Source organism: Equus quagga, chromosome 7, assembly GCF_021613505.1.
Source record: "Equus quagga isolate Etosha38 chromosome 7, UCLA_HA_Equagga_1.0, whole genome shotgun sequence".
Classification (NCBI taxonomy): domain Eukaryota; kingdom Metazoa; phylum Chordata; class Mammalia; order Perissodactyla; family Equidae; genus Equus; species Equus quagga.
In genome coordinates this window covers 132358159-132382383 of record NC_060273.1, presented here as the reverse complement: position 1 = coordinate 132382383, position 24225 = coordinate 132358159, and the positions used below count along the sequence as shown (strand labels likewise).

At 42.7% G+C, this 24225-nt stretch overlaps 1 protein-coding gene across 16 annotated transcripts in view; it reads left to right on the top strand.

The window, feature by feature from the left end:
- ARHGEF28 (Rho guanine nucleotide exchange factor 28) overlaps positions 1-24225 on the top strand; it is a 272749-nt gene that overhangs the window by 105613 nt on the left and 142911 nt on the right. For 13 of the 16 annotated variants that reach the window (XM_046665596.1, XM_046665599.1, XM_046665597.1 and 10 more), the window contains 3 exons: positions 3231-3378; positions 5529-5822; positions 22112-22295. In XM_046665596.1, coding sequence (XP_046521552.1) covers positions 3231-3378; positions 5529-5822; positions 22112-22295 — 626 coding nt within the window. Of the gene's footprint in view, positions 1-3230; positions 3379-5247; positions 5395-5528; positions 5823-22111; positions 22296-24225 lie in introns of those variants that run through there. The other 3 variants (XM_046665609.1, XM_046665607.1, XM_046665608.1) reach the window with 2 other exon arrangements.

Genomic DNA, 24225 nt, shown 5'->3' with positions numbered 1-24225 from the left:
TATATCATGAGGATAGCTCTGTATTAAGTAGCTGTGCATTGAACAAAGACTGAAAGGAAATAGGATAAATGAAAAGAAGTTGATACACAAGGATGGTGTCAGTATAGATGAAATTTAGATATCTTTAGTTGCTATCATTTTGTTCAATAAGGCAAAATTTTAGGCAGTCTTCCAATTTTGTATGTTTTTGCGTTATGTTCAACATTGAGTTGATTGGGAATTTAAGTGTTTGTTATGAAGAATGTTTTTGCCCTAATGGGTAGCTATTGTTCCAAAGTGATTTATTGAATAATTCATTTTTTCCCTACTGATTTGAAATGCCACCTTGATGCCCTAATTTCCGTGCGTCTGTTCCTGCATTCTCTACTTTGTGGTCTATGTCTGTGCCACTACTGCACTGTTTAAATTACTATGGTTTTATTGTATCTTTTGCTTTGTGGTGGGGCAAGTTATGAACAGCATCCCCCCCCCACCCCCGCCGCCGCCCCCCACCATGGCTCAAGCATCATTCTCTTTCTCAAAACTTTTGTTTCTGGTCTTGTATATTCATTTTTCCAGGTGAACTTTTGGAATAAGCTGTTGAGTTTCATTTGGAAAAATTCAGTTCAGGTTTTGATCAGAGTCCATTAAATTTATAGACTAATTTTGGGGAGGTAATTTTGCCTGTTCTACCTCTTATTGCTTCCAGAAGTTTCAGTGAAATATGTGAGTGTTTTTTTATTTGGGATATAGCGAAGTGACAGAAAGGTGATGGTACATCTCTCTTATTTCTGCATAGAAGCTGAGTGATTCTGATATCCGTGCCAACAAAATCACTGATGAGAGTTTATAGTTTTCAATTGTCTGCAATTGAATCCAGATGGGAAAATGATGGAGGCACATTGGAATCCTGTAAACTGGAATTTATCTTGGCCATTAATAAAATTAATGGCCTTTTAAGAAAAGTAGCAGATTTTCAATGGCCGCAGTGATTAGAAGAACCTCAGTCTTAACCCGGAATTGTCACCTGTGGCTGATTTTTGTGCTGTGCTCCTTCCTCAGCACATTGTCCGAAGCTCATTCCTACTGCTGATCTCCTTTGTTGCTTTCTCTAAATCTTCTGTGAGCTTTATCTAACTTTTCTGAATGAAAATATTCTTGTTCCTTCATATTCATATTTCCTTTCCCCGTCTTCCTCTCCTGCCAATCCCCCCACCCCTTTCTATCTCACTGGGTCTCTCTGTTGGCTTCATTATTGACACCCCACCCCCCCGCCCTGGGTCTTGTCTTTCACTGTCTCTTTCTGAATTTTGTGATTAACAAATAAGAGACTCCTTTTACTACTGGATATTATTCTCAGTGCTAGGACTTCTGGGTATCTCTCGTTAATGGACATGTCTTATTTCTGACCCATTGTTGATCTTCTTTTACCAAGGTAAGACATGGTATAGTCTTGAAGGGGAGGCATAACTGGATTATAAAACTGTACCGTTTGGGGCTGTATTGCTTTGGAAAGGCTTGCAAATAAACTCTTTCATAAGTTGTAGTTCTTGTTCACCCAACCAGATAAAGTAGTAATGTGATCGTTGTTTTGAATAGATTAGATATCCTTGTAATCTGTGAAAAACTTTGATCTGTTTATACAACTTGTTTTCTATTTAAAAAAAATATCAACAGGTCAGGTCAGATTCTGTCCGTGGATAACTCATAGTCCTTTTAGGGGCCAGGAACATGACTGAAGCAAGCTGTTCCTCCTTTTTTAGGAAATGGAATTTCATCTAAGTTTCCTCTCTCAGTCGTGTCAGACATTTGTTATTGTTTTCTGCTTTTCAGATCCTCTTCCTGGACTTTTTTTGAAGCTATTGTATGGTACATTTTTCTTGGCATGTTACTTTCTATTGATTATGTTTCTGCATGTGTGTGCACGCTCTCATGTGGAGAAAGGACAATTCAAAATTGTGAACGGGTGACTTTTTTCAGAACTCCACAATTTGTATTTATACTAATTTTTATTATGTTTCATGCGTGGGATGGATTGCAAACCAGTAGGAAAACAATAGCCTTTTTATTTTTTCAAATTTTGGATGAAATAGCCAGTGGCACTGATTTTGTTTGATGCTGGTTGTCCTAAGTCCTGATACCCTGTGGGACATCATGGAACATCCATCGAAGGCACACAGATGTTAAGGAGACTGTAGACTTTTCTCCCCTCTCACAGGGTGAGGCAGTCTTGGAGAACCAGTTTGTTTTTGTTGGGCAAGCACACAGAAGCCCAGAGACTTCTCCACACTGGCCAAGCCCTGGAGGCCCTCCAAAGTGGGCGACCCTTCCCCCCTCCTGGTTTCCATTTCCCTGCCACTCCCACAGGCTGGGCAGAATGTACCTCCGCCCCCCACGCCAGGCCTCCTTTGTATTGCCTTTTTATGTTTGAGGGGAGGGTGTGTCCCGAATCCTTGGAGTCCTCTGGGGTCTGGAGCCATCTGGCAGGCTGTCGTGGCTGTGGCTCCCTTGGCTGGAGCACCGCTGACGTCGCCCCTGCCCGCAGCCTCTGGAGGAGGATGTACTGGAGAGCGCCAGCCTGCCTTCCCCGGAGTGCGCCTTGGTGACCCGGGATGGCAGCTCCTCTCCTTGGGACCAGGGGACTTAGCAGGGCTTTGTACCAACCAGAAGCTTTCAGGAGAAAGTGTGAGGCCAGGCCAGGTGAGACAGAGGACTCGGAAATCCCTCAGGGAAGACAAACAGTGATCGGAAAGGGCACAGCGAGTGTGGGAGCACGTAGTGCTATTTATTTGGCAATGTTTGAGAATATTTAAGCTTCGACAACCTATTGTGGTCTGGGACAGGGTGAGGCCATAGCTAAGAATCATTATTTTGAAAGTTTATAGAATGGTGGTATCTCAGGTACAGGAAAAATTAATAGAAGCAGTGATCTTCATCAGATAGGAATTCAAACAAAGTGAAAGACAACTAAATACCACATTTACACACCTAGTACATAAAAAAGATTATTCCCTATGCTCCAGACTTCTTCAACTTTAAAAACAGAACAAACCAGCTCTGATACCCATACTTAAATATGTCAGAAAGCATCTCCCTGTCATCCAAAATGTTGTTGTTGGAAAGACGGATCCATGATATTTGAGCTCAGCCACGTGAACACGACACAGTGTTGGACCCGGGCCCTTTTTATTGTGGTTTCTTAGAGCCAGGACAAGGAAGTCTGACGATGCCCTGACTTATTCATTTTTCAGGGGCAGATGACGGTCTATGCGAAATTTGGCAAAAATGTTTATCTTCCTAAAGATGCCGAGTTTTACTTTATTTATGACGGATCTCATCAGAGACACATCGTGATTGCAGAGCGCACGGAGGATAACGTTCTCCAATCCAGCATTCCAGGTGAGGGGTCCTCTTTACTGTGCGATTGGGAAATCTGTCTATGCATCTTCCCTCCAGGGGTACAGGCTGGGAGGAGGAAGTAAACAGTGCTCCATGGTGGGATGGGTGTGTGTGTGAGACAGACAGGAGGTGAGGTTGGGGGTGTGAGAGAGAGACACCCTGGGTTATCTCACGTCTGAGGTTTTCCCAGCTGTAGCAGCCTTGGCTTAGACCAGGCAGGACCATCCTGCCAGTTGCACCCAACTCTTCAGGTTGGGTGTAGTTTGGTTGCGGCCCGGTGGAGGAAGCACTGACCTTCGTATCACCTCCTGTAGTTCCTGAGGTGGCTCAGGAAGAACAGAGGCAGATGGTCTCCCCTCTCCCTTCCTCATTCCCCTGTGGTCAGTCTGGCAGCCTCAGTGTCCACTCCTGTTAGTTTGTTGTTTTTCTTGTTTGTTGGTTGGTCTGTTTTCTTTAATTGTGGGTCTTTCAGTCCCACTTGAATTGTAGCATATAGGGAGCCTTCAGTTTTTCTTGTAGGTAAGACTGCCCTCATCTTTAAAGGAAAATGTTTCTAAGTGCTTCTGTCATATATCTGGGACACGTGGAGAGAGGGTCAACAGTCAACGTGCAAACAACACAGACGTCATGAGAATCATAGATATTCAAAGACCTTTCAGCCCTACCTGGGCTTGGTCATTGGATCAATCTGTTGTGCAATTTCTGTGACTATGGGCAACTTTAAGCACATCTCTCCTGGCCCAGTAACTCCCATCCTTATAAGAAAAAGAAAAAGTCAAACCTCATGAACGGGACAGAAGTCGCTTGGCTCCTCTGTCCTCTTGCCTTGGCATTTACATTTATCTCTCTCCTGCCTTTAGCCCCCCACCCCTTTTCTTGTTTTTCTCTTACTGAGTCTCTTATAAAGGAGGAATGAAAATAATAACTAAAGCACCACTCCTGATGTCAAACATCCTGGTTTGTCTTTTTCTGTACTTGCATGGAGGGGTGACCCCCCACACTCCTTGTGTGCTAAAATCTTTTTGGTTATATTGTGACCTGCTTCGAAGTGAGGGTTCTTAACTTCATTTTAACAGACTTGCTACAGGCAGGTGACAGTCCCTGTTTCTGAGCCTTAAATTTCCCTGGTGACAGCTTCACCAGGGTAACCTATCGGAAGTCTGTAGAACACGTTTCTGCAGCGTATATTGGATGTGTACAGGCTGTGCCTGCACGCTGGACCACTTTTAAAGAGGCGGTGTGAAAATGGTGGTCTTTCTCACTGAGTGAACTTGGGCTGCTCTCGTTCCTTGAAGCCCTGGCAGCCTGGCCTTTGGGGAAAGGCCCTGGAGAAGAAGGCTGAGCAGGAATGGCTTGCTCATTAGCTGTTTGCTGGGGGGGCCAGTGGTGGCTGAATGTTAACCCTTCTGTCTAGTATGACTATCATAATCACGTAGGTTTGGTGGAACTAACTCCTTGAAATTCTGCCAAGGGCGGCATAAAAACGTACCTGGGTAGAAGTTCACCAATCTTGGCAACGTGAAAGAAGAGTGTAAGGAGGAGGCGTAGGGAGCAGAATGAGGTGACCACCCACAGCACATGTGTTCGGAACACCTGCAAGACAAAGAAGCCGTTCTCAGAAGTGGGGCAATGAGCAGCATATGTAAATATTTCTGTTGAAGAGTCTTCACCCGCACTAAGTCACATTCAAAGGAGCTCTATGGAATTAGTGTGAACTTGTGTAAATTTGTGGTGCTGCCTTAAAAACAATCACCTAAGTAAATATATAAAAATATATGACTCAGGAGGAAGTGGCAGAGCGGAGAAGGACGGAGGCCTCTAGGAGGACAAACTTGAATTCATGGTTTGGGGCAGAAGTACAAGGTGAAGGTATGCTGAATAACAGCGTTTGGTAATGATGCGAGAATAGACCCTGAAATGCCCAGAGCTCCTAAAGGTTAGTTTTAAAATCCAGAGTCACTGGAAGAAGATGGAGTCAGCTCTCATTTGGCCACCCAGGCTTGGCAGCATTTAAAGGTAGTTGGCTGCATTTCCTTTCTGCCTTGCTGTCCTGAGGCAGCGTGGTGAGACTGCGGACCGCTGAGGCTTTGGACTCTGGCAGAGCATCCCCTGCAGACTCTGGGTGAACTGTTTATTGTCTTGTTGTCCAGGCCACGGGCTTCAGGAGACGGTGACAGTGTCTGTGTGCCTCTGCTCGGAAGGTTACTCCCCAGTGACCATGGGCTCTGGCTCGGTGACCTACGTGGACAACATGGCCTGCAGGCTGGCCCGTTTGCTGGTCACCCAGGCCCATCGCCTCACGCCTGCTAGCCATCAGACCCTGCTAACCCCATTTGCCCTGACGGTGGGAGCGTTGCCTGCGTTGGACGAGGAGCTCGTGCTGGCGCTGACCCATCTGGAGCTGCCTCTTGGGTGGACTGTCTTGGGAAATTCTTCACTCGCAGGTGAGTCTTCACCAGAAAATTCCTGTCTCCTCTCTGTGTCAGAATGTACCTTACAATTTGTTGTCTGTCTGCCCGGGTGGGTGTTCCTGCCGCCTTTTGACCTGAGCCTCGCTCCCACGTGGCTGGGCTGCCTGAGGTCCTGAGCCTCTCATCTCTGGGCTGGTTGATGCTCCTCTGTTCCAGCGGGTGAAGAGCTTTGCCTCGGGAGGGAAGAATTGTTTCTTTGTGGCGAGCTCTTGAGCCAGCCGCTTTGGGCTGTGACTCCACTTCCCTCGGCACATTTTCTTGCTATGAGAAGAGGATATTGCCGCCCTGTTTACAAATAGGTGGAGTCTTCAGGCCAGGAAGAACGTGCAGCCATCTCTGTGGAGCACTTGGAAGAAAGGTGGCCACGCAGGATATATAACCAACGTGTTGAAATCTTCACAAGTGTCATTGTCACTGAGAGCGTTCATATTATACAGATCTTCCTCGACTTACGATGGGGTTATGTCACTATCAACCCATCATAAACTGAAGATATTGTAAGTCGAAAATACATTTCGTACACTTAACCTACCAAACATGACAGTTTAGCCTCTCCTACCTTAAATGTGCTTAGAACATGTCCATTAGCCTACTGCTAGGCAAAATCATCTAATGGAAAGGCTATTTTATAGTGCAGTGTTGAACAGCTCATGTAGTTTATTAAATACTGTACTGAAAGTGAAAAACAGAATGGTTGTGAGGGTATCAGTTATTAACCCTCATGATCCCATGGCCACCTGGGACCCGTGGCTCCCTGTCTACCATCACAAGACAGTATCCTACTGTGTATTGCTAGCCTGATCAAAGTTCAATATTTGAGGTTCAGTTTCTATTGAAAGTGGATCGCTTTTGCACCATTGTATAGTTGAAAAATTGTAAGTGCGACCATTGTAAGTCAGAGACTGTATTTGTACTTTTGAAGTTACTTCTGGATGCCCCCTGTTTACTAAAAGACTGACTAGCCTGTTAAGACCATTAAATACACTCTTGAAACCGTTTGGAATCTGTATGTGAGCAGAGGCACAGATGTTCTCTATAAGCCCATACTATGCACGAGGCGAAACTGTTCAATAGATGCTGCTTATGGTGATTACACATTATGTAATTTTATTGGAATTAGAGATAGTGCTCTGTATTCTACTGAACTCAACGTATACTGTTGCTGTTTTTTCTGTATTCTTCCCATGACTTTAGCTTTGTGGTTAGATGATGCTATTTTTAAGCGTTTTTGCTTCATGATAAATTCTAGTTGCAGGTTGATTTAAATTTGTTATGGAGAAGATTAAATGCACTACTCTAGGTAAAGGGGTATGATTTTTGTAAACAGAATCATAAGGCCATAAGCCACAATCAGAAAGGGTCTCCATTTCTTTCCTTTACTCAGGGTTATACTAAAACTCTCCTGGGCACCTAGAGATGTTAAGGGCTCGGATGAGAGAAGTCACAAGTTCACTGTTGAGCCATGCCTGACTCCCGTGTGCTGCATGTAGCTGGTTGATGTGTATGAAGGGGTGGGCTCCCTCAGGGAGGAGGTGGTGTCTGTCCTGCTCACCATTATCCCCAAGGACCTGGCAAAGCCCTTGGTACATAGCAGGTGCTCAGAAGTATTTAAATGAATGAAGGGAGTATACTGAGACCTTCAAGGAGTTGTAAATCCTAGATAGGACTGTTGTAATTCTCCTATATAAATGTATATATAGGAGAAAAATGTATTCTGGCTAAGGAACTTTTTTCATATATATACACACATATATTCGTATGTATATTCTTTCATATATATACACATATATATGTGTGTATATGTTTTCTGGCTAAGGAACTTCATTTTCTTAAGACTTCTGGCTTAAAAAAAAATTCTATCAATAGTATTGAAGGGTGTTTTATTTTTTGGAAGGTGGACCCATTTAGACAAAGACATAAAGTTTTCCTAATTTCTCACCTGTCACCGCACTCAAGGCCGTAAGTAAAGAGCCTCGAAGCCTCCTGGAGAGGCAGGCGCAGGTCAGTCACAGTGCTCCTTCCCTACCCAGCGGCTCCCTGACTGTAGCAGCTTGGAGGCTGCAGGGGTTCGGTTTGTGCCTCTGCACACATTGTTAACAATGACACATTGTTAAAGCGTTTGGAACGTCATAATTGCACATGAGTAGCTTAAACTAAGAGCCTCCGAAGTAGGATTCATGTTACCCACATACTATATTTATTTTTCACCCCAAAACTTAGAAATAAATTAAAGTTGCCTAATCTTTAATCTGTGGATTGATGGTGGTACATGCATACACTTTTCTGTCTTGAGGGTGTATGCTCAGTTATTTTTGCAGATAGAGATACGTAAACAAGTAAGTTTGGAGAACACTGGGCTAAGTGCCAAGTTGACAAGGGGCATCTTATTGCCATTTTCATTTCTGTTTGGAGTTGTATCCTTGTTTTCTAATCCTCCATCTGTCATGGTCTTGGTTTATTCATACCTTTTAATAGGCAGATTTATGTCACCAAGGAGTCTTTTCTGACCTCTCTGCCATACTAATATAGATATATGTGTGCTCATGAGAGAAAGTCAGAGCAGTTCCTTTATGTGGTGAGCCGTTGTTTTCTGTGGGAAACGGTTCTAGTGTCATAGTTGTTAAGAATATGAGCTCTGAAGCTGGGTTCAAATCCTGGCCCTACTGTTTCCTGGCTATGAGACATCCTGGGCAAGTTATTTTAGTTCTGATGCCATGAAGTTTTAATTTCTAAAATGAGGCATAGAAGTACTCACCTCATTGGCTTGTTGTGATGGTTAAATTGGATAATGTTGGTGAAACTTCTAGAACAATATCTGAACATACTGAGTTCTCAGTAAAAGTTGACTTTGATGTGTGTATGTGAATGGACTTCCATATATAGAGAGTTTATTGTATGCACGTATGTGAAAGCAAATTACAGTTGGTCTGGACAAATGAAGCTACAGGCAAAGGATAAAATCCTGGTGTTGTAAACAATTCCTTGAAAATTTCTGTGAACTTTTCTAGACCTTCTCTAAGAACAGTTTACAGTACTTGAGGTAACATTGCCTGTAGCCCAGACTTGTAATGGAATATCTGTGCAACTTCAGTGTTCAGGGATGGGGTCAATATTTCCTTTTTTTTTTTTCCTCCTCTGATTTGGATGAATTCCACTGCCCTGTCTTCTAGTTCACTTATCCTTTCTTCCACTTGATCTAGTCTGCTGTTGAACCCTTCTATTGAATATTTCATTTCAGTTATTGTGTTCATGATTTCTGTTTGATACTTTTAATATTTTCTATCTCTGTTGAAATTCTCACTTTGCCCATGCATTGATTGCTCTCCTGACCTCGGTGAGCATCTTGATGACTGTTGATGTTGGACTCTCTGTCAGATAAATCACTTATCTCTATTTCATTAAGATCAGTTTCTGGAAATTTACCTTGTTCTTTTGTTTGGAACATGTTCTCTTGTTTCCTTCAACTCTCTGTTGGTTTATGCACATTAAATCAAACAGCCGTCTTTCTCAGGCTTGACAGACTGGTCTTGTGTAGATGAACCTTGTCAATCAGTCCAGCCCAAGCTCCTGGTTGCCTTTCAAACCTTTGTGATAGACCAAGTTGCTGTTTTTGTTCTTAGTGGCTCCCAGTAGTTGAGGGTGTGCCAAGTCCATCAGTGTCCTCAAGGGGAAGATCTCAGTTAGCACCTGAATGCTGGCTGATTAGAAGCCAGACCCTCCTTCGAGGGAAAGACTGGGTGGTGGATGTTTCTGCTTGCTCCCTCCAAGCTGAGCCCTGGAGGGGATAGTCATGGTGTGTGCTTGTGTGCCCATTAAGAACTGCTTCTTTGTTTGCTGTAGTCCTGTGGCAAAGCCCCACTGGCTTTCAGAGCTAGACGTTTTGGGGGCCCATCCCTCAGGTAGGAGCCTTAAAAGTTAGGGTGCTATATAGGTGATCCAAACCCTTCTCTCCTCAGGGAGAAGCTGGGAACTGGGGGTCCCTCCTGACTGTGTGATGCTCTGCCAGGGTTGGGGTTTATGGTGAGAGTGTCTCAGACTTTCCTTCCCGTTTCTCATTCACCCAACATGTAGGAGTCACTCAGCAGGCTTCTGGATCCCTCTCAGAGGGAACTACTCCATGTTTAGCTGCACATTTGGTGCTTCCATGGGAGGAGGGAGTCTCCCATGTTGCCATCTTAGTCCTTCAGCCTCAATGTAGTTGAGTGTTAAGTGGTTTAGAATCTGCCTCTTTTTCTAGTGTACATATTTTATTAGTGTTGCTTGCCTTCGAGGTAGGTAAATTATAATAACAAAGCAAGAAGGAAGCTCTGGCATGTGGCCCACTGGAGTTCATCACGTGTTAGTGGTAGTGGCATCGTAAGTGGAAAATAGTTTTTTTTCCTAGTAATTATTTTTCCTAATACTTATCCAAAAACTATTTAAAATCTCTACTATTCACACTTATTAAAAATTCTTTTTGTTTATTTCTGCTTTTGGGGGGGTATAAATGGATGTTACTGAATGAGTCTAGATTTCTGTAATGACATTGTCGTGGGAGAGTCTGACTGAAGCCTTACTGTGAAGCATTACTCTATTTCCATGCGTTTTATAATAAATCCCTCACTTTTTCATTTCTCAATCACTGAGAGTTACCAGGAAGGCCTGAGATTCTGGAGAAGGGCCAGAGTCTGAGTGGAGTGCTGTGTCTCATAAAGAAAAGCAGAGCCTTCTCTTGGCACCGCATCTTACCTATCATTACTCACAGGGCAACTTCGTTATGTATTCCAGGGAAGGAAACATCCAGGTTTTATTTAATTTTGTGCCATAAATAAAATTGGATTCCTATTTCATAAAATTAAATTAATTTCTCTCTGTGAAATAGCTTTTGTGATAAAAGCTTTTGCAGGGTCTCAGGACCCCAAATGTGCAGTAAAACTTGGAGTAGTAATATTATTATCCAATAAAATCTCACAATTAATTTATCCTTTTTTGTTTTGGGTTTTTTGCTTGTTTGTTTTTTGACAGAAATCTTTTCTTAGAGATTGGTGTATTTTGTCAATTAGGTTAACTGGAGTAAAAGACTTTGTTTTCTTCTGTTGATGCTTGGCCACCTCTGAGTTAGTCTTCCCTTCCTCTCGACTAAATTACTTCCCTTCACTGTGTTCCCAGAAGCCTGCATGGCCGGCAAGCCCTATGTTTGCCATCCCCAGTGGGGAGGCTGCCATTTTAGTAAAGAGCCCAAAGGGACTACCAATGGCATCTCAGAAGACTGATGGTGTTATCCCTGGGGACATGGTAGCTCTTCTCCCAACCATGGGAGAGGTAGAGCTTGTCCTGGTTATGCTTGCTGATTTAGGATAAAAAAAGCTCACTTACTTAAAAAAAAAAAAAAGTCATATAAAGACCATCTCTCACAGCATATATTTACACTTACGAACCAATATACAGCAATAATTTGCAGATTCAAGATTTTTTTTTTTGCCAGAGAAAATTGCTATTGTGAAAAATGAATTTGAACATTTCTACAGTTCTCCAGGTAAAAGTAGTTCATACGTTCAAAGTTCTACTTATAGGCAGATGTTTTTTGTTGTGGAAGAGATAGAACTCTCCATTATACAAATTATAAAAATGTAACAAAACCTGTTTTTTTCCAGGTTTATGGAGGTATAATTGACAAATGATACTGTACAAGTTTAAAGCGTACAATGTGTTGATTTGATGCATTTATATATCGCAACATACTTACTGCCATAGCATTAGGTGATACCTGCATCCCGTCACATAATTACCATTTTTGTCCTGAGAATGTTTGGGAAAGTGATACCTTAATCAGTTGGAGCTGCAGGGCAAACATATTAACATTCTTAAGAAAACAAAGAAAATTTTATCTGTTAGATTGCTTTATCAAGTTTAAAAAGTTGGCTAACTTTCCTCCTGCCTTTATGATTGATTCTGTGAATGGAAAAAGTTTTTAGGGTAAGCCAACTGAGCTTTTGCAACTTTTCCCCAGGGCTGTCTTGGGCATAAATATGGCCGATGTATTTGGGGAGCCAGCTTCTCATTCTGTAGATGTGTGGTTGGTTAGAGGACTGTCCCCAAAAACGAGCAGTGGTAGAAATGATAGGACCCATTGAGAGTGGTTCAGAGAACTTCTTATTTTGATTATTATGTATAGAACTTCTTATAATATATTATAGTTATAATTATGGAACTTATTATTGATTCCAAAGATCACATCAAGAATATGCTCCTCCCTTGCGAGTAATACCGGTGGAGTTATAGCAACCACAACAGATTTAAACTTGAATATGGAAGTTAGAGAAATGGTGCTTTAGTGGCAGAATACGTGTTGTAAATCCAAGTAGTACCTGTCTGTGCAAAAATAAGTCACAATGTAACAATGGTTTAAAGGAACAGTAGGAACCTTGTCATGGAGCACAAGGTCAGTGGATAGGTAACACTATCACTAAGAAGAGCGGTTAGTGTGATGCTCTGGTTTATTAACAGTCTTCATAAATTAGTTCTGTTTGAAGGAGAGTGTTTGTTTTTCTACACTTTACAACTAATTGGGGCAATAGGAAAAGAACTTCAGAAAAAAAGGGCTTTAGAAGAAAGTTGATAAGAGTAGGGGTTATTCGGTGGCTGTTAAAATGTGTCTTGATTGTCTAGTGTTCCCTTAAGGAGTTTAAAGAGCAGTCATAATATTGCTTCTTATCTGCAGGAAAAGCCATTAAAAGAGAATTAACAGTTCATTACGAAAGATTCAATGGGAACTGCCAATTTTCTGTGACATCTACCTCTTGCTTCAAGCCACATACCCAGAACCATTACCTTCTTTCTAGGCAGCCAGAGAAGGGAATGTGTGGGCAGCAATGTTTGACAGAGGAAAATATCTGTTATCTTTCTCTGAATGGAGGAAAGAGATCTGTAATCAGTAAGAAGCAAGATTTGTTTAACACTTGAAATGGAGCTTGGCTGGTGTTTTTATCCTTGAAAACCATTTTCTAGCTGTAGAAATAGAAGGAAAATAGAGCAAGGATCAGGAGCATGGCGCTGGTGGTTGGCCCCGGCTTGACTTGTGTTCCAGATCTCATTAGCTGGAGGGCAGCAAATGAATTATAAGAGTTGCTTGCTGTTCTGCAGACTGTGTGAAATGTCAGCTTTGTTTTTCTGCCCCACAGCTTGGTACTGGACAGCAAGTTTGAAATAACATCAGCTGATGTCCTACCAGTGGGTAGAAAACCTGAAAAGGACAGATTTATTACAAAATACAAGTCTCCATTTCTAAAACAAAATTTCTGAGGAGTTTTGAAATTAATGCAGTATGGGTAGCAACTGATTCTGGGGTTTTCTACATTTTTCTTGGAAATACAAGCAGTTGTGTACACACTCAGTGCTACTTTGTAGCCTGTCACTTCCAATAATATCTAACGGGACAAATATCTCCACACTTTGTTTCCTGACATTTAAAACTGGTGTTATATTCTGTCAGTTGCTAAGGTAACCCACCGATGAATGCTGGTGTGGAGAGAACGTCCTTTAACGTAGGTGCTATGGCAAATTGGTAAAATTGTTTCGCAGGACTTAGCCATGCACATGTACACGAATGTGCGTTTGTGAAGTTTTAAATCCTTAATTTAAAAATATTTTCTGTCTTCTGTCCCTTTTTTTAGCTTTTCATTTTTAAGGAATGGGATGTCTGGCAGCGAAGAATTTAATACAGAATTGAACTCTTCAGGAAAAGGGCTTTTTCCTCCATCAACTCATTTGGATTTATTTTTGAGTTAAGTCAGTAAACTCTTATTAAGCACATTCTCTGTTTAAGGGACTATGTTTTAAAGGAGAAAAAGTAGCTTAAACTCTTCCTTAAAAAATAAGCTTCCTGCTTTTGTCTGGCACAGTGGCCCTTAGACTGGAACAGAGAATTACAGATTTGCTGTCACATCTGAGAGATGGAGCATTGGGTTGTGTTCGGGTTACTTCCTCCCTCTCTCATAATTTTTAGGGAAAAACAATGTAACTGGAAGCTTTTATTTTCAAACACTACCCTCATGTGCTTCCCAAAGGACTTAGGACCTTGCAAGATTCTGAAATTGACCTGCTGGTGGCCGTCCCCATCCCTGGTTTCTCTCCTCGGAGAACCCTTCACACGCTGCAGGATGCATGTGGCAGTTTTTGGCTGTACCCAGAAAACTAAAATTGAATTTGACAATGGCAGTAGCCAAGGATTCGCTTGAACACTTGAGGAAAACAGTTAAAATCATTGCTGTTTTCATAGATTCCTTTGATAGGATTTGAATGCTGGCAGCTGTCCTCATACTACTTTATTTAAAAAATAAAACATTGGTTTAAAAAACTACCAACGCTTGGCGGTTAACGGGCTGATGGTTGAAGAAGACGGGAGGGGGAGGCCTGGGCATGAGCCAGAAGTGGTGGCATCTTCTTAGGGAAATGACCAACCCAGTTTCCTGTTGCAAGGCCCCCCTTTCCTTGGCCCCAGTGAGCTTTGCAGGCCTTGTCTTGACTCTTTCAAATGTGGGCATGAAGCTGTGTAGGTAGAAACCCCCCAAGATCTTCCATCATCTACCCTAGGTTCTAGCCCATAAGGATTCCCGCATTCCTGCTTTCTGTCCCCCACGTCTGTAGCTGCAGCAGCGTTGATATGCAGGTTTGTCATGAGAGGATTGTGGAGCCTCATCTGCTGACATCTGCAGAGCGGGGAGCGGGTGTGAGCCGGCCCTCAGGCTTACTGTAGCTTAGTTTCCTTCTGCTTTTTCTTACTCTCGATTGGTTGATTTATTCAAGTTCTATCTTTTCTGCTCTTCTATTCTTGGTTTGATTACCTATGGGAGGCATAGGAGTAAAGAACTCGAGTTTTGGAGGTAGAAAAGTCTGGGTTCTGACCCTTGGTGCTCCATTTACCACCTGAGTGAGCTTGGGCAATTGCATAATCACGTCAAATCTGTCTCTGCCCCCAGGAAAGAGGGGAAATAATATGCCCCACCTGGGAGCAGAACCTGTCAGGTTCAATGAGATAATGCAGGTAAAGTGCCTAATAAATGTTAGGTGGAAACAAGGAATGTAAAGTCCTCATAGTTACTGGCACCAGTGAGAATGAAATAAAGGTGGGTGTGGTGGTTCACTTCCGTGCTTTCAGGCTTAACAGCTGCCCATCTGGATTTCTAGTTCACGTTTGCCAACCTTCCCTGCTCCCCCCACCGCAGGTAGGCAGCACCTTAATTGCTGACTTCCTGTTTGGTTTTTGCCATTTACCTTCCTCCTCTTCTCCCACCAGAATGTCCCTTGGTGAGTGTGCCCCCGTGCTGAAGGAGGGGATGAGGTCTCCCACTGAAGGTGTAGCCCAAACCCACAGAGTCCAGCGTCCTTCAGTCTGGGCCTTTGCCCCTGGGGCTCGAAGTCAGACTTCCAGCACAGACTTCAAAAGGCTGTTTCCAAGGTGTGACGGGTCTGTGCATTTTCTGCTTGTCAATAATAGACTGCAGTGTATTTTCATATGTCTCCCAAACAGAACAGGGTTCCTGGACGGTGAGTTGCAGGGGTCCTGCAAATTCTGTGGGCTTGCCTGTGGGGTGAGGGGGAGCAGAAGCATGTGCTGTGCACAGTAGGCTGTCGGCAGATAGTGAATGAACGGATGAAAGATGGATGTGGATCATAGCCTCGAACAAATACTAACAAAAAACCTATTGCACAGGCTGGAAAAGGGGCTATGACATAATTGCCGCTTAGGGCACCTAGTGACCGTCTGCTGCCCGAGGCATGGGGCTGCCGCACCGTTGTCTTAATGGGATATCTGGTGTCTTAGACTGACGCAATCATAGTGCCTCCTAAGCAGATAGCTAGTTCTCTTAATTTATGCTTTTCAATCATAACCAGAGGAAAACTGTGTGCAAATATACCATATATCTATTTAGTGAGCGTTTGTTTTATTTTTTTGTATTAAAAAGGTTGGCCAAATGTGAATGACTGATCATAGTTCTTGAGAACACTGTCCCTTGTGTTATCTTCGTTCCAGCCCCTGACAATCCTGGATGGTAGGCTGGGCAGGTAGCACTTTGCGTTTATAGATCAAATGACTTCGAACTTGAGCGTAAAGTGGTCTGCCCAAAGCTGCATGCCTGGAGGTGTTCAAATCGAGACCTTTCAACCCTTTAATCTGTCCCCTTTTGCACCATACACTGTTGTGTCTGGATTCTGAATAACTTGTACTGATGCCCACATCGTGTGATTCAATCTGGAAATGTCTCCACGTTGTGAGGGCCGGAAGTCAGGTTGCCATCCCATAAAGTCTTTTTAGTGTTTCACCTGATTTAGTGCTAGTTCCATGAGCTAAAAGAAAGTGTAACCAACCTGTATGAGATGCAAAAATGCATGAAGTGCATTCCAGCCTTGTGGGTGGTGTGATTGCTGTTTTCCCTGATTGTTTTCAGTCAGGAGTTGTAACCTGAGCGTCTGAAATGTGTCTGATTCAGAAAAGTTTCTGGAAGCTGAAGCCTGCCATTATGCTTGTTTCATTCGTCTTCTAACCTTTTGCCTTTATGACCGAGCTGCACCTGCCATGCTGGTATTGTGCCTGAGGGTGGGGGGTGTCCTGTTTCCTTATCTTTCCTATGAGTGTGTTTATATTTGCAATTCCTATCCTGGACTCACCAACCTTGGATCTTCTGTGTGGAAGGCCAGCTTGTTTATATACACACCAAAGCCCAGATTAGATGACCTAAATGGAAAATGCCATCCTACACGCCCTCTCCTTCCATCCTTGTTGAGAGTCCTGAAAAAATATCAGAGATTGTGTGTGATGCTCATGTAAATACTCTCTTCTACTTCCATGTAAATTTTGGTAATTTTTTTTCATTCCCTTTACTTTTTGCTTGTGATTTTGGTATTTTATGAGCATCTGTAAAGTTTCAAATCATAATACCTGATGTAGGTTGAATTAATATAACCCGTTGAGCAGTTTTCTTGTAGGCCAGATAGTTTCCTTGTTTCTATTCCCCCTTTGTGTCTAAGCCTAGAGCTGGTGTTCATTAGATGGTGATTTCATGGCCACATAATTATTTTATTCCGAACATAAGTAGGCTGGCTGTACGCTTCCTAAAGACAAGAACTGTGTCCATCTTTGTGTCCACAGGACCAGCACGTAGTAGGGTCTCGCTCAATGTTAGTCTACTTAAATTACTTTGATGCACCAATTAAGACCTCCATGAACATAAATGTGGCTCTGGAAATCAGAATAGAACTTGTTTTAATGAATTGGATTATGTTAATTAAAAAAATTTATTAATAAACTTACAGTGTTGGATCCATTTCAGTGGCTCTACTTGGTAGTTATGAAACGTTGCTAAACCCTATGAAGTAGTACTTCTTTATTTATTTAAAATATTTTACTTTTCCTTTTTCTCCCCAAAGCCCCCTGGCACATAGTTGTATATTTTAGCTGTGGGTCCTTCTAGTTGTGGCATATGGGACGCCGCCTCAGTGTGGCTTGATGAGCAGTGCCATGTCCGCGCCCAGGATTCGAACTGGCAAAACCCTGGGCCGCCTGCAGCAGAGCGCACGAACTTAACCACTCAGCCAGGGGGCTGGACCCTGAAGTAATACTTCTGAATTAGTCTGTGTTTAAAAATATCATTTGCTTCTACATTGTTATCCCCATCGTGTTTTAGCTTTAATATTTTGCTCAATGTTTAAGGCTGTATCCTGGCTTAGCAGCATGTAATGAGGATTAAAAATAACTTAAAAATCACCAACATTATTTTTCTTTGTTCTGATTCACTGGTGAAATGTTTTAGCTAACACATCTTAAGAGCTGACTGGGAAGTCAGTGGTATAAGAAGGAGGCATAGATATTTAACCACTTATTTATTTCAAGTAGCAGGTCCCAGCCTTGACTTGGCATTAGAATCACTTGGGAATCTTTAGAAAAGATTGATACTTGGGCCCCACCCCAGAAATTCTGTCTTAATTGTTCTGGGGAGGGCCTTGAACACAACTCAGGGTGTATGTGTGTGTGACAGAGTCAGATATCATTAGGTTACAGAAGTACCAGCACCTCCCATTCTCTCCCCATCATGTTCCCTCCCCCACTCAGGTGCCATGCTGACTTTATAGTAAACATTTACTTGCTTTTCTTTATAGTTTTACCACCTATGTACCCCAAATAACATGGTTTAGTTTTCTTTTTTTTAACTTTATATTAGTTGAAACATATTCTCCGTATCCTTTTGTGATGTTCTCTCCTCAGCCTTGTGTTTCTTCGTTTCTTCTGTGTGAGTCTATAATTCACTTTTGTTGTTAGAATGCTAATGTGTGATTGCACTGCAATTTATTCTGTTGTTGATGGACGTGAAGATGGCTTCTATTTTTGACCATTTTGCATTTGGGGCGTGTTTCCTGGTACACGCAGAGCGTAGTCCTTCCCAGGGTTTATGTGTGGAAGTGGGATGGCTCAGTCAGAGGCGTTAGTTTCTTCATCTTCGTTAGACTGTGCCGCTGGGTTTTCCAGAGAGGTTGTTCTGTTTACATTTCCTCTGGCCGTGAATGTGAGGTCCTGAGGGCTGCTAAGTTGTTTTGCAATCTTCCAACAGGAATTTCTGCTGATGGAAAGGCATCGTCAGACCTTGTTTGGGTGTGACAGTGGCTCCTGAGTCCTTATTGGATGGGCAGTAAATGGAATCAGTTAACTTTCGTAACACCAGACTGGCCGTCCCTGTTCCTCAGGTGCCCTGGCAGCTCTCTGGTGTGCGCTGCCTTTCACGGTTCCTTGATCACCAAAAAGTCAGCGCGGGAATGAATACCCTTAGGACCTCGGGTCTTTGATGTGACAGCCTCATTTTCCAGGGAGAGAAACTGAGGCATGGAGAATGAGTGGCAGTGATTTTGAGTCTCCTGCCTGCCTGGGACAGATGCTCTAATGGGATCGTTGACTGAAAGACGCAGCCTGCTCCTTCCTTGTTGTGATCTTGCTCCCAGGATGTGACAGGTCGTAACTTTCAATGTTTGCCATTAGAGCAATTCTTAGTAATTCTAGTTACATTCGTTCGAATAACTCCAGGCACCAGCTAAACAGGAAGAGACATATTTATTTGGTAAAGAAAGATTTCATTTTCATTAAACACCCCCACCTGCCAAATTGTGTAACCCCTGTCCACAGCTTGTTTTCCTGACTGCTGGTAAGACTCTGAAACTTCTAACAAGCAGAATTATTTATATATGTCATGATGTTTCCTATTTCAAGCTGTTTGCCCTATTCTGGGCTCTGGACGTTTATAGTGAATGAGAAAGCTCGCTCTCAAAACGTGTTGGTCAGCTTTGTGTTTGTTTTGTTCAAACATCAGAGGATCCTACCCCGCCCGCCCCAGGAAGCTGGTAGGTGTGCAGAGAGGGAGGGAGAGTGTCAACAGTGAGCGATCCAGTCCCATGGGCTTGCTGGCCGCTCCCATTGAGCCAGAAGTGAAGATGGAACCAGGAAGGAGGGAACGGGGAGCTCATGAGCAGGGCAGACCTGGAGAGTGCTCCTGGGGGAGGAAACCACTTCTCCCCACGCTCACACTGTCCAGGAGTGGAATACAGTGAACTACGCCCCAGGTTTAAGGGTATTTAGGGCATTGCCCCAGGCACTGTAGGGCGTACCATTTAAATAGTTGACACCATACTTGCCTTTGTCAATGGTATTATTTTAAAAGGGAACCAAAAGGTTTAGATGTTTGCTTTTGGTCATATTTTTCTTATAGGAAAATTGTGTCCTGTAAAACCACAGGATGTTTCTCACCAGGTTCAGATTGGGATCTGTGACTTAGAAATTCCATGCTGGTGTGGCTGGTTACAACCTGATGCTGACAGGCATGCTGGAGAGCGTACGTGTGTGTGTGTCACATGTGCATGTGTTTGCTTTGTTATCCTAATAAGTCTCTTCCTGATTATTATTTAAGAAGGAAGAAAATGGAAATGTTATGAAACATGCCTTTTTGGGATCTGTTAAGAATAAAAACCCTACTTTCTAATAAAATGAGTTTCAAGGTTGAAAAATTAGATAAAGAACAAATTACTTCAAGGTAAGTTCTTTAATAACCAACACAGCTCTTTTGCAAATCTCAAGTATGTTAAACAAATATCTGGTGGGGGTGCTCTGCATTGTCTTTTTTAGATTTTCTGCCATTTCAGATGTCATTTTACTGGGGGCAGGGTCTGTGCTGTGTCGTACAGACGGATGGTCGAGCAAATACTCAGTGAAGTTGGTGGCATTTCTCTGGGAGGGTTCATTTACATATTTGAAATATGGACCTTGTGTTCATCAATTGAGATATAGAAATAGCAGTGTAAACCAATTAAAAATGTAAACTAATCAGTTTTCTTTCGCATCCATGTTCAGTGGCTATTTCTTCCTAATTGTTTCAAATTAGAGCTTAGTTGGATGCTGGCTTCCCAGATGTCGTCACCACAGCCTGCTGGGGACACAGGGCTGAGTGTACTGTCTGCTGTAGTGAGGGAGAACTCCGCCTCCACAGTCGTAGCAGCATCTGGACGGGAGAAGGCAAGGACAGAATTTATTGAGAACTTGAAGTTTGGTTTAATGAGGGTCTTTTAATGCAGGGGAGGAGTGATGGGGGTGGTGGGGGGGAGGGCAGCTTGATTCGGACTGGGTAAGGATCATGATAAAGTAGTTCAACATTGGTTTTAGGGCTTACACTGTTGGTGCTTCCTGCTGAAGGGTTGATGGGTCTTGAAGGGAGTTCCTGTAATGAACAGTCAGTCAGTTGCCTGAGCGAGAGTCTTTTGGAAAGTGAAGCTATGCTAACGAAGACAATGGAATAGTAAGATCACGTTAATGTGGACAGTAAGCTGTGTGAAGTGGGTGGTTTTTGTCTTCAGTGTCCAAGCTGTGTGTGGGACCACATAGTTTCTGTTCTCGGATTTTGGTCAAAAGGTATCAGAGGCAGAAATAAGCGTGATAGATGCTCCAGATGGCAGCTGCAGCCGTGTGTTCAAAGCTGACTTTCGTGGGTACTCATGGTCATTTCTTCATTCATTCAATAAGCGGATGTTTCTAGAGCATGTACGTGTGCAGGTACTGTGTGAGGATAAAAGGTCCCTACCCTCTTGGCTTCTCACTCTTGTGTGGTACAGCGTTGTCTGGGTCTCTTTCAGATCGTAAACAATCAATAACCTTATTTAACTGGCAGGTGTGTAACTCACATTCTCGCTGCTTACTTGTTCCAACAGATCTTGAGTGTTATTTTTGTGTTCGGTTGAAGATTAGGCTTGTCTTAAGACATGTCTTAATGTCTACGGAGTTCACTGGCCTGGATTTTTTTAATGTAGGCAAATTTCTTCTTTTGCATATTCCTAATGTAATGTTTATCATGGGCCAGCTGTGTTCCAGACACTGCGTTGTTGCAGTAGAAATACAGGTGTGCAAACTATACAAATTAGGCAATTTAAATATACACAAATAATCGAGACTTCAACAGTCAATTGCCGTTCCACTCCACAAATACTGAATGACTTCAGCTTGCCAGAGAGTATGCTGGGTGTCAGCAATGAAAAACTATGAGGGGCTGTAAGATAATATAGTTTGGAAACAACCGGAATGTAGAGTGGCCGACCCCACAGTGAAAACCCAGGCACACAGGCCAACCCGGAGCCCTCTGTCAGGGGCATGTGAAAAGACATGGCCGAGCTTTTTAAGCAACACACTGGGGTGGCTTTGGCAACATTGAAATGATCCCAGGGATCTAGTAGATGGATGAAATCACCACTGTGAAGTTTGAGAAAGACCATGGTGTCTAGTTAGCTTCTCACTGGGGAGGAGGACCTTCATCTGAGGACAAAGGGTGGAACCGGAGGCTCCTTTGTGGTCTTAGGCACTGAGAGCCCGCCCTGCTGGAGAGGCAGCATCTCCTTAAAGGACACCTTAGAAATGCACGATGTCTGCTTCCAAAGGACGGTCTGTTCCTGGCTTGTTTTCCCTGGATGACTTGACGGCATGTGAGTGAAAGGTGATGTGAACTCGCACCATCGTGGGTGGAAAGAGCAAAGTACCAGCGATGAGTGGACCTGGCTCTAGCACCTGCTGGCCACCTGACCTTGGACAAATCACTTGACCTCGTTACATCTGTAAAATGAGGTGTTTGGATTAGAAGCTTTGGATGGTTCCTTCCAGCTTCGACATTCTTATGTCTAAATACGTGGTCTCTCGGATGAAACGTATGAAACTAACTTTGTCAAAGGAGGAGCTGTTATCATACGTTTTTCTCTCTTTCCAGTTTCTCTGCACAGAGAATCTCTCCTACACCTCGCTGTGAGATGGGGCCTGGCTAAGCTTTCCCAGTTCCTCTTGTGTCTCCCTGGGGGAGTCCAGGCCTTGGCTCTACCCAACGAAGAGGGTGCCACGCCATTGGACTTAGCTTTACGTGGCGGACACTCGAAGCTGGTTGAAGACATCACAAAGTGAGTCTGCAACTTGATTGTTTCTCTCCATCTGTTTCTATAAAGTCAGCCAAGCATTGCGGAAAAATGGAAATAGCCAAACCACAAGCTGATATTGGCTTGTTTTACCATTAGTTCCCATATATAAAGTACAGATATGCATATAGTACATAAACTGATATACAGATATATTTGGTATTAACATTTCCTGGGGGAGAAGGGGTTAGGGAGAAAATGTCTCAAAAGGCTCTGTAGGGGCCATAAGAAGAAAAAAGGTTGGGAAACAGTAGTCTAACCCCCACTTATTTTTCGGGTTTCAGTTTAAATGTCACTTCTTCAGAGAGGCCTTCTTCTATGTTATGGTCTTTTGTGATTATGATACTTCACAGTAGTAATTGTGATTAAAATTATGATTCACACTATTAATCATAATTTAGAACTCTGTATGCATAGTGACCATCTGTTTCATACGTCTCCCTCCTAAATCACCTGAGCGCTGAAACTATTTCTGTTTTCCCCATGGCAGTATTTTTAGTGCCCTGTTCAACAGATGACATTCACTGAAAGAATATAAACTTTTGTTGAACCAGTGAATAACACACAAAACTTAAGATACTAGGTAGGCAATGGGGTAGTTATTAGGATCTAGTGAAATAATGTAAAGGAAATAATTTGTCAGCTGTAAGGTTCTCTATTGATGATATCAACACTTTCAATGAATAGTTAATGTATTGTTGGTTACTTAGAATGGTTCAGATTGGTGTTATTCTTATGAAAGGAGGATTCATATATAGTGATTTTCTTGACTTAACATGTGGCAAAAAAATAGATAAATGGGAAAGTACATTGAAAATTACAAAGTACTACACAAATATTGTCAGTGTTATTCCATGGTATGTCTCAATGGACTGGTTCTTCTTGCTGGCTCATGGAACTCAATGTGATTAATTTATGGTTATATGTTGCGTAAATGGATATTGGAGTAGAAGTCAGCTGTTGTGTTTTTCCCCCCTCATTTGGTCAAATGACCATCAGCCAAAGGAATAGCCCATCCAAAAGGAATTACCCTTTTCTTTGCTCTAATACGACCCCACTGTCTTGGCTAACAAGACCAAGGCAGGACTACCTCCTTTGACTTAGTCATTCTGGATAGTTCAGTGTCACACTGAGGTCCTGGAGGCTGGCTTCTTCATTGTCTATAGCTTTGTTATCTTTCTACTGTGTCCAAGACCAGAAGATATTATGTGTTTTTAAAAGTTTACACCTCTAATAAATCCATTCATGGAGGGGATTAGAAGTAGACAGTAAGCTAAATTCTTATTCTATGATGGAGCTTCCATTTTCTAAATGAGTAACAATGATCTTATTGCTCAGGCTCGGAGTCCACTCACCTCAGTGGTTTGTTGTTGGCACATCTGGAAGATTCTGGAGTCCCTGCCAGTAATTAGCATTGAGAGTTTGAGGAGATTCTCTAAATCTTAGAGTACAAGATGTGGATTTTTATGGATCTCTTTTCATCATACCGTATGATGAAGATAACATTTATTTGATTGCAAGTATACTGCATTTTTGTAAAGCAAGCAGTCATTAATAAAATGGGGTCATGAAAGAATTTGAAAGAAGCATAGACCTAGTCCTGTGAAGCGAGGAATCTGGGAGCAATCTGTGGGATGTGACAGCATGCTGAGGTGGCTGTTGTCTTGGGGTGCTAACATTTTCCTCCTGAGGCTTCTTTACTGTTGCAATTGCATGACCTTATAAGTCATCCAGAATATTGTGTTACTAACCGCGAAGCCCACATATAGCTAATAAATTTGCAATTGTTCTTAGCCAAAACATAACAGAAAATAAGCTTATATGCAAGAATTTAGTTTGGGAATATTGTTCCTTTGTTTACGAGTGTATTCAAGAGTACAACAGCATCAGATTTACGGGGGTTTTAACTTGCATG